The sequence below is a fragment of the Adiantum capillus-veneris genome, chromosome 29 (assembly GCF_014529385.1).
Source record: "Adiantum capillus-veneris isolate H3 chromosome 29, ASM1452938v2, whole genome shotgun sequence".
Lineage (NCBI taxonomy): Eukaryota > Viridiplantae > Streptophyta > Polypodiopsida > Polypodiales > Pteridaceae > Adiantum > Adiantum capillus-veneris.
Window position 1 is genome coordinate 23,535,821 of NC_140959.1, and position 15,446 is coordinate 23,551,266.

At 36.5% G+C, this 15,446-nt stretch overlaps 1 protein-coding gene across 1 annotated transcript; it reads left to right on the forward strand.

Annotated features, from left to right (window-relative positions):
* Positions 1–11,478: 11,478 nt before the first annotated feature.
* Positions 11,479–12,149, forward strand: LOC147418889 (uncharacterized). Its single transcript, XM_086505759.1, has 2 exons — positions 11,479–11,928; positions 12,054–12,149. Exons 1-2 carry the CDS (start codon positions 11,479–11,481, stop codon positions 12,147–12,149), a joined length of 546 nt encoding a protein of 181 aa, XP_086361885.1.
* The last annotated feature ends 3,297 nt before the right edge of the window (positions 12,150–15,446 follow it).

Below are 15,446 nucleotides of genomic sequence, written 5' to 3' on the forward strand. Positions count from 1 at the left end.
AATTTATTATTACACATTTTTGGCAGATCAAGTCTTTATTTTTACAATTACATATTGCAGGCAGTTGCGCTATCTCTCCAAATAGAAGTAGTTTTCTAGTCTTAAATATTTCTAGCATAGATAAATTACAAGCTTTTGAAATTTGGAGTATAATTGTATGTAATATTTGTGATGTCATCATTGAGAATTCATCAATTATAATTACATCCGAAGATCTTATTTTAATTGAACAAATATCATTTGGTTCTAAATTAGAACAAAATAATTTATTTATTTATTTATTTTTTGACACACCATAGGACCCACAAGGGGAGGTGCTTATCCCTTCCAAATATTAGCCATGTTACATGGTCGGGCAAGGGCCGCGTACCATCGGGCAAGAGCCACGCGTAGGCATCACCATGGCCACCTAATTGATGCACCACATGCTGGGAACGACGGAGAGAACTCGTAGCAACCAGCTAGGAACCTCCTCCTCGGGTGACCCACCCCAGGAGGAGGATGCACTCGAGTGTCCAAGGGCAAGAGCCCTAGCAACGTGAACACCAGGTGAGCACAAGGTGTCCCTCTAGAGTGTGACCCAACGGGGATTTGAACCCACAACCCATAGGTTGAGAGGCCAAAGCCTTACGGTTAGACCAACTCTTTGGGGACAAAATAATTTATTTTTATTAGGTAAACAAAAAAAAAAGTGTAAGTACGTGCTAATCAACTAAGTCTTGTAGCTGCTACTCCTGTGGTTGCTGTAAGGAGGACTCCTATGTTTTTGGTTATATATTTAAATGTGATATATTGAATTAGAAATGTTTTCCCAAATCCAGGTGTTCCATTTATTATTTGTAACCCACCCGTTTTTTTGAAAATTTTATTCTATATTAGTTCTAGCTCTTTAGTCAAAGTTGTATTTTCTATGTGTTTAAGCTCTTGTAGATGTATTATTGGATTATATTGATTCTCTCCTACAGTTTTAATATTGGTCTCTTTTTCTATAAAATCATTTGATGTTAAATTTTCTTCTAAATTATGTATGGGATACATCTGCACTATTTGATTTGTAATTTGTTGTCTAGATTCATCGATTAATAGATGTAATTGAGAATAATTTCCAACTAGACTCTCTAGGTCTTCTTCATTCTTTATATTTGTCGTATTTGACATTCTAAAAGTTATAATTTTCTATGTTGTTAATTGAGATTAATTATTTTTCATTGCAAAAATATATATGTTTTAATAGAATAGTAAAAAAAACCTTCCATTTGATGGACAGGGTGGAAATCGGTAAATCTTACTAATTGTTTATACTCTTCTATTTCATTTCCAAATAAATCATGCATTTTACATATCTTCTTTGTTGTATGCTTGAGTATTTTGTTAATTCTATAGTGACAAAAGTATGAATAAAATGTTAATCTCTCCAATTCTAATCGTATTGCTGTATATAGATCAATTGGATGTAGTATAGAGGTTTAAAAAAATTGATATAGTTTTTGTCTTTTTTTAGGAGGTGAACAATCTATATAAGTTACCTTTTTTTATTTTTTTATAATTGGTATCTCCAAACACATCATGGCTGCTTCAGTTACTGATATTGGTTTTGTTAATACATAAGAAGATATTAGTTTGAGTTTTGTATCATCAATATTATTTAGTCTTAATGTTTTTGCTATTTCTAATCGATATCTATTTTTCCTATAGGTTCTGATTTCAATGCATATTTTAGTAAGTAATATGATAATCCTGTATTGGTTAGTTTTTTAATATTCATATGGGCTTGCCATAACAATAATACTCTTGCATGATAAGGGACCACATTTCTGTGTTCTAATGCTGGTCTATAATAAAGCCATCATTGAGTTTGTTCATGAATAATTGGTTTAGGATTACTTTGAATATGGTATGGATATCCATATTTACATTTAATTTTTATTTTTTTATTCTATTTTACAAGATTCTCTATAATTATGTATTTGTTTTTTGATAACTAAGTTATGCAATTTATATTCAATTGTTGTTGGATCAAATTTATTTATTTTATGTAAATAAGGTATATGGCAATATATCTCTAAAGATATTCGATCGATATCATTTGAATCTACCCATAGCATTATATGTGCATGCGGTGAACCTCTAATTTGTATCTCATATCATATTAGATAGTGGTTGATGGTACCTAATAAACCATTAGGAATAAATATGTATTTGTTTAAAAATGTATGTTATCATTTTACGATACCATGACGGAGAGCCTGAAAGAGAAATTATGTTTTATGATATAACATATGGTATCTAGATCAGATGCATGTGGATTTTTAAGTTTGAATTTATCTATATTTGATTGTAGCATGTTAAATTTGTTGAATTTGCTATTATCAAAGCTTGACGTAATTGGTACATTATCAATAAGTATGGCTTGTATAAAGTGAATATTGAGAAGAATGAGGCTATTCTCATTTTTAGATATGTATGAAATTTTAAAGCTCCATCATGAGCTCCATATCCTAATGAAAATAGAAATGGAAATAGGGATTTCTCTATTGTAATATCTTCTAAATTAGAAACTCCATCTAAACTTGCATATAAGTTAATGATTTTTTTGCTTTTTAATCTTTAATACATAACCCCACCATGAGATAACTTACCTATTTTGTATTGTGATTTTAGTTGTGTGTTGTTTACTTGATCTAAGATGCCTAAATAATTTGTATTGTGTGCTACTATCATTAAGTCATAAGGAGAAGATGATGCATGTTTGTTTAGTAAATTAGTAATTGCATTAGAAGGAATTATAGGAATTGCTAAAGTTTTTTGTGGTTGTTCATATATAGTATAAAGTTTTTTTACTAATGGATTATTTTTTACTAAAAAGAGAAATAGTGTATTTATGTCATGTGAGTTTTTTGTTAAAATATTTAATACATCATTAGTGTTTTGAAATGAAAATAGAGGATTATCTAATAATGATCTTTGTTCTATATTACCTATGGCTATAGATATTATCTTTTTACTGATATTTAGAGAGATATCTAAAGTAGATAGCATTTGTACTTCATGTACATTCATTATTAGTATTTTTTTTATATAAGTCGGGTGATAAGTTACCCAATATTTCTCTCTAATGTTGTTTTGAAAACATTTGGAATGGTTATAAGTTTCTATATTGTCTTGTTTGTTATTTTGAAATGATGTTAGATATGGATTAAATAATTCATATCCTTGTAAATAGGTATTTGTCTTTTCTATATATTTTAAGCTTTGTTTTACATACTTACAAAATAATTTTCCACAATTTGAACAATATTTATATGATATGATCGAATTAGAACAACTATTTACCCATGAATCAAAATCTAAATTAAAAATTTCAAAAGTTGGAAGTAAGTTTGTTTTTCTACATAAATGTCTTATAATCCTGGTATGCTTTGCTTTTTATTTTAGTTTTGATGCTTTGTTTGTAGGTAATAGTTTGTTTGTTTTTATCTTCAATTACGTATTGTTTATTATGATTTTTTATATTTGGTGACCTTAACACTATAATGGTAACAAGACACTTTTATGTCCTTGGACACTTTTGTGTCCTGTTAAGTGACCATTTTTCTTGAATTATTTGAAGAGTATGAAAATGAATTTCTAGGTGCTATATATCCACAAAGTTGCCTTATGAGCTGAAAAAAACTTAGCATTTTTTTTAAAGTACCGATCTCACCATTAACCTTACTCTTGCACAACATTTTTGAACCTAAACTGTGTGAAAAAACGGGTCCTGTTTTTGGCTTTTTTAAAATTTTTGGCAACTATACCACTCTAAACTTCATGTTTGTAAGGTTTAGATGGCTAGAGGTTAGGCCTTCATAGTTCTCAACATGTTTTGATGCTTGTAGGGAGAGCTAAGTGTTAAAATTGAAAGTTATGACCAATTTACCAGAATTGCATAATCCTGATTTTTTATCAAAATTAGCACTTTTATGATTTTTTTGGTGGCTTTCTTGATATCCAAATTCAATTTTGATTGTGTAAGTGTAATGTATAACATAAAGTTAATCTTCCTTGAGTTTTGGGGCACCTAATATGCTATATAGCGTAGTATATGATGATCGTTGAGTTTTTTGATTGCTGAAGAATATGATACATTTTAGAGTAACAAGTATAATTTTCTCAATATTGCTAGTTTCTTAAGCCAATTGTGTGTAATTTGTAGGTAGTAAACATATCTAATCATAGACTACAAACTTGGCTAGATATTGAGTAGTTTCTATGGGTTTCTAGAGGTCATAATGCTAAACCCAGTTTTTTCATGTTTGCTGTATTTAGCACTTTATCATTGCCCCCAAGGTTCCAAGTCTAAGAGATCCATTATCCTTTTGACATGCTCCATGGCTCCTTTTGAATCCAAAGGCCAAAAGGGAACCAAGAAAACATGTATATAATATCTGTATTGAGCGTGACTATAGAAACTTTGATGATAGGTCCGCAGAATGGCAAAAATGCAACTTTTTTGTACCTATTTTTTTTGCCCAAAAAGAAATTAGTGAGGTAAAAGCAACCATATGTTTTGGTCACCAACCCATTGAAGTTAACGGGGCATTTTATCTCATGTCCTACAAAAATCCCTACTCTTATTTATATGCAATCAACCGTAAGAAGTTGCTGTTTTGGGCAAAATGCACTGGTCCATCAACTTTGGAGGCTTGTAGTGACCAAGTGATGAGAAAAATTACAAGTTTCTCATTTTTTTCATATGTAGTAGTTATTGAACTATAGGCTCATGAAAGGATTTTTCAAAATGAGTGGATCTACTATGGTTTTGGAATTTTTTTCCAAAACCCTGAAAGGACACTTTTATGTCCTGTTAGGTTACCATTCTAGTGTTAAGATTTTTATTGGTATGTATATGATTTCTATTGAGCTTAGACTAATATTTTAATTTGGAAAGAAAATCTTTTTGATCTTATTTTGGTTGTCAAAATATTAATAATAAATTTTGTTTTTTTATAGGTATTTAAAATATTCTTAAATATGACATACCTTGTGTTATAGTCAAATGTTAATTTAACACTAGTTTGGTACCAAAAAGGACACTTTAGTGTCCTTTCTTTTCAAAATTAAATAGAATGGTATATGAAATCTAGACCACATCTCAAGAAATGCTTTTGCAAACTTATAAAATGTTATTCAAAGTACTCATAGAAATTATAATCCCTCACTTTTGATCATAACCTCAATAGTAACTACACTCATGAAAAGAACCTACATAAAACAACATTTAATATTTCATTAAAACTCATACTTTAGCCTAAGAAAAAAATGAGCAAGGTTCATGCAATAATCCGTGGTAACTACTTATATATGTGTTTGATATTTTTGCAATTGTCATGTGAGAAAAAAATCATTTGCGACTAGAATTAAATAAAGAAAGTCCTGTGGGTCAAATATGCAATGTTCACAAATTCAATTAATGATCACAAAAAACATTTAGTTCATCTAAATTTACATTTTCTTATGATGCATATATACTAGATCTATGACTCCATTACATAAAGTGATAATTTTTAGTGGCTATGCAAGCCACATTTGGTGATTTATGGCGTATCCAAACAACTGCGCATGTTGTTATTATGATTTTTTATCTATCAAAGATAAGCCTTGAAATAAAGTCAACTTTTGGAATTTTTTCATTCATCTCACTTATTTGTATACAAATACCTCATATGGACACAATTGGGAGATCTATATACATCATATAGACATTTTCATTAGTTTTTCATAGCAATGTTTTTTTTGCAAGAAATTATGCACTACATTTTTTTTATAATGAGCTTAAATTACAAGATGCCTATGAGTTTGAACCCTTGAAAAATTCTCAGTTGATGGGTATTGACCTATAAATACATTATACAGCTTAGGTTTTGTCCCATAACCCCATCATCCTAATGAAAGAGGCATTGAAAGACCAAATTTTTTCTCTTTGTCAGCATTTTCAAGATTTTTCTCTTTTGATTATAACAAAAATCTAGTCCCATAACTAAGTTATGAAGCTCAATTTCTTGCTATAATAAGTTTTTTCCTATCTATACACCTTGAAATCTATGCAAAATCTTATTTTGATGAGAAGTTATATTCAATTTATGAAAATTTTTATAAAACTGTACTAAATTTGTATTATTTTTTCATCTTAAAACTTATCATTATAATCTTAATCTAGTATTAATTTTGGCAAAAGTAAAATTTGGCTATGTCTTCACCTCATAGTTGACCTAAGATATGAACGTGACCTATGAATTTATTTTCTAGATTCACCAAATAATTATGACAAGTTGCTAGAAAAACAGGACACTTTAGTGTCTGAGGACATTTGAGTGTTCGATTACAGAACTAGTGTTAAGTTGCTTTGTAGATATTGAAGAGCTTCTTGTAAACTGGAAAATGGTAAAACTTAAGAAGTTAGAATGTAGAGTTATATATAATCTGATGCTAATTAGCAAAGGAATTAGAATCATAGTTTTTAGTGATTGTTTTAATTCTAAGAACATAACATGCTATAAATGGAAGAAGTTGAGACTCAATTTTAATATAGCACGCTTGGGTTTTTTGTGCACCTTTGAGTGAAGCACGATTTTGACTAATTTTTTGTTATTACAAGATCTAGACGTTATTCATATAAATCAGCTCAACTTTATAAGTATCACACACTACCACTGAGGATCATTTAATGAATACTTTAGTTTTTATTTTCTCTTATGGTGTTAGGGTTATTTGGAAATAAGGATAATCTTATCAAGTTATAACGACATAAACGAATGCTAGAAAAACAGATGAGAGTTTTACTACACCACAAATATAAACATAGTTTATTTCCAAAGAACCATACAAAATCTTATATGTAAATTGGGGGTATCTTCAAATTATTCACTATAACTCTTGTAACCTTAAGAAAGAGGAGGCCATGATAACCAAGTACTAATCAGAAATAAAGGATTTTTAAGAGTTTCAGCTGACAGATAGCATGTTCTTTTCTATAAAGATTGAATCCCTTGGGCATCTTTAAAAGCATATTAAGCAAATACATCCATCCTAAGAGTGTTAGTTAGAGACTCTTTCAAAAAAAATTGTGCTTCACAATATAAGAGACATGAACACCACATGAGGTGTATTCTTGATTGCATGACATGTGTTTGATGAGATTTTTTTCTTCAAGCCATGTCATCTGTAAGATATATGCAAGCAAGGGAAGGGTGGGGCAAAGGCAAAGCAAGGGCCCCTTTTAACACTAGTCCTGTAAAAAAACCAGCCACTTTTGTGGCTTTTTGAGACTTTTGTAAAAAAATTCTCAACACTATGTTAGTTATCTAAATAGAAAATGGTTTCATGGAATTATGACCAACACTCAATATGAGTTGATAAAAAATAGTACATAGCTAAATGAATGTATAAAGGTGTCTATCCATTTCCATCTTCTACAACTAATTTGTACGAATGGACAAAAATTTTATACTTTCTTTTGAAAGAAAATTAAATAAGTGTTAAGCAGGCACAAATTCTTTGAAAAATCCCTCAATAGGTATGTTATAGATGTACCAAGCTTTTTTAGCCCATATACAAAGACTACCGACATTTTTTACTTCTCCAAGTTAAGTGTTAAAGTGCAGTTTTATGTAAACTTTAGTAATTTTAGAAAAGTATTATTTATTTATTTTTTAGATTTTTATGTAAATTGTGTATTTAGAAACCTTTTTCATATCTTGAACTTATAATTAAGAAGTTTCATGAAATTTTGATGTCATATACAAAAGTTATGTTTCATTTACTAAAATCTTGATGTGAGCCATTTTTGTGGCTTCAGCCAGTTTTGTGGCTCATTACAAGTCTAGTGTTAAAAGTTGTCTCAAAAGCATGTGCCATTATATGCAAAGTTGACATGCGTTAAAAGAAATCGATGAGATAGACATGGGCTCTTGGAAGAAAGCATCATGCTTGGTAATGCTTTCATTGACATGTATGCCAAATTTAGTGTGCTCTCAAAAGCACAAGCCATTGGCAAACTTCTTGTCTCTCTTGGAGAAGGCATGATGCATCATGAAAAGACATTGATCTAGAAAAACAAACTCATAAGGAAATCATTAGTTAGTAATTGTAAATTTGTTTACATACAAAGCGCTAAATCTGACACTCAAGTGCATGTGTAGAACCCTCTCACTTGATGCATATATATGGGCCGCTAAACTTTTTGATGGTTCCTTATCCCTCATTCATCTTCAAATGGAGACAATGGACAAAGCTTCCAACTATAAGACAAGAATGCTTGACCAGCTTTGGTAAAGTTTTGATTGACATGTGTGGCATTTGATATACTTTTGACAACATACAAGTTCTTGGTAAGCTTTATGTTTGCAATGCTATCTCTTGGACTCCACTAATCTCAAGATATATGCAAGGCCAGGGTGAAAGCTCTAGGCTATTTTTAAAAAAAAAGCAAAGGCAAGCATCTCTCCTAATCACTACTTCTTGCGTTTGGAAGGAATGTGGCACCAGCCATTGTTTCCCGTCGTTGAGCTTGCGGGAGGAAGGAATACATGCACCCACAACCATGTGTGCGTGTTGATGACAAAGTCCTTTCTTGAGAGACCATGCTCATCAGTAACTTCATTGGAAGGTACCTTATATTCAAGCAGGTTTGGAAAGCAGTGATTGAGGGTGCCATTGGCACGACAAACAATTTCGTTGGCCTTCTTGAAGACAGCAAGAAGCAGGCGAAGGGAGAGAGAGGCAGGGTTTATGATGGTCAGTAGGTCACTGATTTTCTTTTCGGGAATGCAAGGTTTTGCAAGGCTTGTGAAAAAGAGCCATGAGCCTCGAGAATATTGACTTCAATGCATAAGAATCTGAGGCTTTCAAGAAGCAACATTGAAGGTGCATCAAAGAGTGCTAGAACAAGAGAATGGTTGCCTCAAACCATGGTCTTGAGTAAAGAGCTCGCATTGTGTACCAACATTGAGAGTTATTGGGGTTGTCAATGGTAGATAGTCCTGACTCGCTTCCATGCGAATAACCCCATTGAACTGACTTGCGTTCGAGCTGAGAGGGGCCTAATGACGCAACATTTCTCTATGATATGTTAAAAGGAAATTAATGTGTAATAATGGGAGTCTTTGAGGTGGAACAATTACTCTTCAGGAACATCTATGCGGGAAATACAGTGAGAAAACGCACGGGCCACCACGAGATGGTGTCCTGGCGGGAAGTAACTTCACCCTTTGTGTAAGAAACTTTGAAGGTAGGAATCCAAATGATCAGGAGTGTAGAAGAGTAATTGCACTACCATCTAAGCCAATCTCTGAATGACTTCAGATGTAGTCATGGGATGCTTCATCTCCTGTATGTGGCAAGTAAACTCTCCAAGAAATTCCAAAGCACTAAAGTCCCACTCTAGTCTCTAGATCCAAGCAATGAAGTTGTTTAGGAAGAGATCAAAGATCCTCTCCCTAAGTCCATGTAGATGCTCTTGTGTAAGCAAGTGATTTAATGTGCTGAGGTCAAGTGGTAAGTGCCTGTCCACCCAAGATGGAGGTGTTTTCTCTGGGAATATCGGAATCCCATATGCCATAAGCATGGACATATCTCGTGTGCACTCCTTTGATGAGTGCATAGGTGTGTCCATAGCAAACCACAAGTCACTACTTCCTCTAGAGTGCATAACCGGTGAATGATGGTAGGAATGAATGGATCTCCCCAATGACAAAGATATTGTGTACTACAACAATCACTAAGAGACCAAACGGACCACTGCGAGATGATGTCCTGGCTGGAGGTAACTTCATTCTATGTGAAAAAAAGAAGCGAAAAGGTTGTTGTCGACCCAAAAACACGATTACAAGGTGATAAAAATACCTCTCTTGATTGATTTTCAGCATGTTCATATGCTCCCGGTAGGGTCCATAACAGTGTAGAGGGTGTAGGGATAGTGGGGAATCAATGTCAGAGCCCCTAGTGGGCTGAAAATAGAGACGTAGTAGTGGAAGTATGGCTGAAAATTGATGATCTAAAGAGGAACAAGATCGGTAAGGCAAGCCGGTGTCAAGTGGTAAGTGTCTGTCCACCCAATATGGAGGTGTTTTCTCTAAGAATGTTGGAATCCCATATGCCATGAGCATGGCTATATCTTATGTGAACTCCTTGGATGAGCGCATAAGTGTGTCCATAGCAAACCACAAGTCACCACCTCCTCTAGAGTGCGCAACCACCAAATTATGGCTGGAATGAATGGATCTCCCCAATGACGAAGATACTGTGTAATACAATAGTCATTGAGAGGAACAAACCACTACAAGATGGTTTCGTGGTTGGAGATAACTTCATCCTATGTGAAAAACACAAGTGAAAAGGCTGTTGTCCACCCAAAAAATGTGATTGCAAGGTGATAAAAATGCTGATATCCATTGATTTTCAGCGTGCTCGTATGCTTGGCAGGGTCCTTAACGGTGTAGAGGGTGTAGGGATGGTGTGGAATCAATGTTAGAGCCCCTAGTGGGCTGAAAACAAAGAAAGTAGCAGTAGAAGTATGGCTGATATCTGAGGATATAAAATTCAGCAAGGCGGAAGGCAAGATTTAGAATTGAAAAGCTGAACACTGCCTTCTTGTTGCGAAAACGATACAATTGTCCAAAAACGCAACTCCCTAAGTCCATGTAGATGCTCTTGTGTAAGCAAGTTATCTGATGTGTTGAGGTCAAGTGGTAAGTGTCTATCCACCCAAAATGGTGGTGTTTTCTTCATGAGCATGGCCATATCTCGTGATGTAGATGCGATGCGGTTGGAAAGTAAGAGAACTAGGAAGGAACTTGAAAGGAAGAAAGCGATGTTGAAGGATGAGCTCCACCGACAAGAGCAGGGGATAACCTGGCTTTTTGAGAAGGTTGCTATGATGCAAGATAAGTGGGCGTTGAGTTAGCGATTGCGAAGGAAGAGAGAAATGCTGACGTGTTGAGTGAAGAAGAAACAGAAGGGGATGTTGTTTTGTTTTGCGAGGATGAAATAGATGAGGAACAAATGACAAGGAAACTCGAAGAAATGTTTCCTACATATGGAGATGCCTACGATGAGGAAGGTTTCTGGATTTCGGTGCTTATGTCCTTTGATTTTCAGCGTGCTCATATGCTCTTGGCAGGGTCCTTAATAGTGTAGAGGGTGTAGGGATGGTGTGGAATCAATGTCAAAGCCCCTAGGGGGCTGAAAATAGAGAAAGTAGTAGTGGAAGTATGGCTGCTTCCTAATGATCTAAAATTTGGCAAGGGGAGCCGGTATGGAAGGCAAGATTTATGATTGAAAAGCTGAGCACTGCCTTCTTGTTGCAAAAACGATACAGTTGTCCAAAAATGCAGCTCGTTAAGTCCACGTAGATGCTCTTGTGTAAGCAAGTGACCTGAGGTGTTGAGGTCAAGTGGTAAGTGTCGGTCCACCCAGGATGGTGGTGTTTTCTCCATGAGCATGGCCATATCTTGTGATGTAGATGTGATGCGGTTGGAAAGTAAGAGAACTACGAAGGAACTTGAAAGGAAGAAAGTGATGTTGGAGGATGAGCTCTACCGACAAGAGCAAGGGATAACGTGGCTTTTTGAGAAGGTTGCTATGATGCAAGATAAGTGGGCCACTGAGTTAGCGATTGCGAAGGAAGAGAGGAATGCTAACGCATCCAGTGAAAAAGAAATAGTAGAGGATGCTATTTTGTTTTGCAAGGATGAAATAGATGAGGAACAAATGACAAGGAAACTTGAGGAGATGTTTCCTACATATGGAAATGCCTACGATGAGAAAGGTTCGCTGGATTTTGGTGGATGCAATGAGTGTGAGGCCCCTTGGGATGGGAAATTGATGGCTTGCGAGCCAGATGGGAAGATTGCGGGCTACTTAACTGAAACTGATGATAAGGAGAGTCAGGTGGACCTTGCCGATCAGACAATGGGGAATTGCCAATGTGCGTGAACATGCATGACTCAGAAGCTAATGAAGGGTTGATGCCCAAGGCTGGGTTAAATGGGGTTTTTGAGCTTTTGGAAGAATAGATGGATCGGGACATGTATAACCAGGACTTAAAAGGATCGGGGCTGTGGGATACAGGGAAGCCGTGGCGTGTGCATTATTGGTACTACAGGGAGTAAATGCGGAGAGTCGTCGAGTGGGATGTATGCGGGGTTGAAGGAACCTGAGTCTTTAGCAAAATGCAGGAATATAAGAAAGTTTGGGCCGAAATTTTTCTCAAAAGTGTAAGGAAGTGGGGATGTTGGAATATCGAACCTCGAGCTCTTGTTATGCTCGTTTTCTTGTATTGGAGCCTAATGCTCAGTGGGAGCAGCCACTGGGATTAGTCGCCATGAGCATCCAATTTAGTTGGAAGGAGCAGGTCCTATCGGGGACGAACATGTATGGTACTGGTGATAGCACGAATAGCCAGTTCTCGGCTATAGTACCCTCAACGGAGGACCCATTGGTGAGAGTCGTGAAACTTGGGTGCAGGCAACTGGAGTTTTTGGGTCTGGTTTGACGGGCCAAATATGATGCACTTAGAGGGATGGATGCCATTTCTCTCAAGGTGTCCTGCGAGACAGCGGATGACCTTCTTACTAGACCGGATAGCATGGACTACTGTAATCCTGGCTAGAGACTCAAACAAGATGCACGAATATAAGAAAGTTTGGGTTGAAAGTTTTCTCAAAAGTGTAAGGAATAGCTATTGTTATGCTCGTTTTCTTGGATTGGAGCCTAATCCTCGGTGGGAGCAGCACTGAGGCTGGCATGGGAAGTTGGGGGTCTTGGACCCGCCTGACTAATGATGCATATGGCTGGGAAGTTGTTTCTCACATCTCGAGCACAGGCTCTATGGTGCTCGTTAGAGTGGACGGCTGTTGAATTCACGGATGGCGATGAGGGCTGCCTGGGTTTGTGGATAAGCAACCTACTAGCAAGTTACTCAATGGGACTGAGTAGGGCATGCTGATGGTAAAGACATACAAAGTTGTTGGTTATCATCCCCGAAGCGACGCTACTGCTTCACCTTGGGTGTTTGATGCATACCAGTAGGATTCAACCAGGCTATCGATACTTTTCAGATATCTGATCTGGCATTCACCAATGGTTGGGCCATCAAATCACTTTAGCAACTCAACAAGTGTTCACATTGACATACCAATCCAATCGCCTAAGAATTAGGCTGAATCAAGTCACTTATTTGATAAGTACCAAAAAATCATACCATAAGCTGATATGTGGTGGATCAACTTTAGAAATTGATGCACTACAGAGCTTTCAAATTTTCAAAAGGCTCATCTGGGAATGTGTTGGCCATTTCATATATCTGGTTGGCAAGCCATCTAGAAATAAAATTAGTCAGAGAATGTGGATAATCACTGAACTTGGTGTAGATTCACTTTATGTTTTTGAGTGCATTCCCAGGAATCAGCTTTGTGATCTAATCGGGTACACATTTCGTATCTAATAAACGACGGATCAGCTCATTCCTCTGGTCCATGACGACAAGCTCCTTCAAATGCAGACAATTGGTTCACCTCCATCAAGCTACTTGTGAGGACACAAGCACCTGTTAAAAAAATGGGGAATAGATAGAAGCGAGACCAGATGGTATTGTAAGGTGGCTGGACAAAGGAAAATAAGTATAAAAGGGAGCCTTGGCTAAATTATTGTGGGGGGAAAACTTAAGGAAGCGGTACGTTTACGAAGGAAGCCAGCTATGGCGAGCTTCATGTACAGAAAGAGCATTGGTGAATCTCGTAGTCAGAGAGAGTAGGAATTGGCTTTAGAGGTTATACTCTCACTTTACCTTCAGGCTCATCTGAATACACCTGTGTATTTCTATCTCTTTGGACATGTCAGATAACTTTCTTACACAAGAGCATCTACATGGACTTAGGGAGCTGCCTTTTTGGACAATTGTACCGTTTCCGCAACAAGAAGGAAATGCTCATCTTTTCAACCCTAAATCTTGCCTTCCACACCAGTTCTCTTTGTCAATCATGTTCCTCTTTAGAACATCAGACTTAAGCGATACTTTTATTGCTACTTTCTCTATTTTACGAGGAACGGAGACCTGAAAACGGCCATTCCGTGTTACTATGTCCTCTACACCATTCGGGACCCTGTCGGGAACGTACGAGCACGCTGAAAATCAATGGAGAGAGGTGTTTTTATCACCTCGCAATCGTGTTTTTGGGTGGACAACAGCCTTTTCACTTCTGTTTTTCACATAGGATGAAGTTACCTCTAGCCAGACACCATCTCGTAGTGACCGAATTGGCATTTTCTAGTGGTTAGGCCAGCAAATTACTTTTGCAATTCAACAAGTGTTCACATTGAGCCCCAATCGAATTGCCTAAGAATTAGGCCGAATCAAGTCACTTATCTGATAAGTACCAAGTCATACCGTAAGCTGATATGTGGTGGATCAGCTTCAAAAATTGACGCAATGCAGACCTTTCAGGTTTTCAAACGGCTCATTTGGGAATGTGGTGGTTGGCAGGCCATCTATAAATAAAACTAGTGAGAGAATGTGCATAATCACTGAATTTGGTCTAGATTCACTAATCACTGAACTTGTTCTAGATTCACTTTATGTTTTTTAGTGCATTTCCAAGAATCAGCTTCGCGATCTGGTTTGGTACAAATCTCATATCTGATAAACAATGGATCAGCTCATTCCTCTAATCCATGACAACAAGCTCCTTCAACTAAGCCCACGTTCCCCCAAAACAAGTAGGGCCTTGCCTCAGCCATGTCTTTTTCCCATGCATCTTTGCGTGCTTCCACGTCTGGATCACACCGCACCATGAATGCAATACATGCTTCAGTCCTATCATTCTGGCCTCTACCATTCTGATTCTTCTCATGCACACTAATATAGCTCTTTCACGTGTTGCTTAGTCCCCTTTGACAAGGGGGAATCCCGCGGCCATCCCTTGCCCGGGTCAACATGCAATCCTACTCTTGCTGACATATATCATTGCACCACATAGACATTTGATTGCCCCTCGGCTTAGCCCAATATTCCACTATTGCCATACTTTCTTGACTAATGATTCCTCGAGCAAGAACCCATCAACCATCTAGTGCCTGTTTGAGTCCCAAAACCATCCACATTCCATTCCGGAATCGCTTGCATCCATATCTCACTTGCTCCGACCCTGAGGCAACCTGATCTGAGCTTCCCCATCGAGCTTTTCCCTGACCAAAGACTAGCAGGAGCATGCTTACAACCAAACTGAACAGCCAAGCAGTCAAGTTGTATGCACCACCAATCCAACTCTAAATCCTTTTTCCCAGATCCCACACCATGCCATTCTATGCATTTTCCTTTTCAATTAATAGCATTCGGGGGTCGATCCTCTCGACTAAGAGACCTTTGTTGTCTTTCCCATTATACCTACTAGCCAGCTCGCATAACTGCA

Coding starts and splice junctions, on each gene's coding strand:
- LOC147418889 (XM_086505759.1), top strand. CDS start 11,479: ATGGCCATATCTTGTGATGTAGATGTGATGCGGTTGGAAAGTAAGAGA. Junction 11,929..12,053: donor CTGATGATAAGGAGAGTCAG/GTGGACCTTGCC, acceptor TTGGAAGAATAG/ATGGATCGGGACATGTATAA.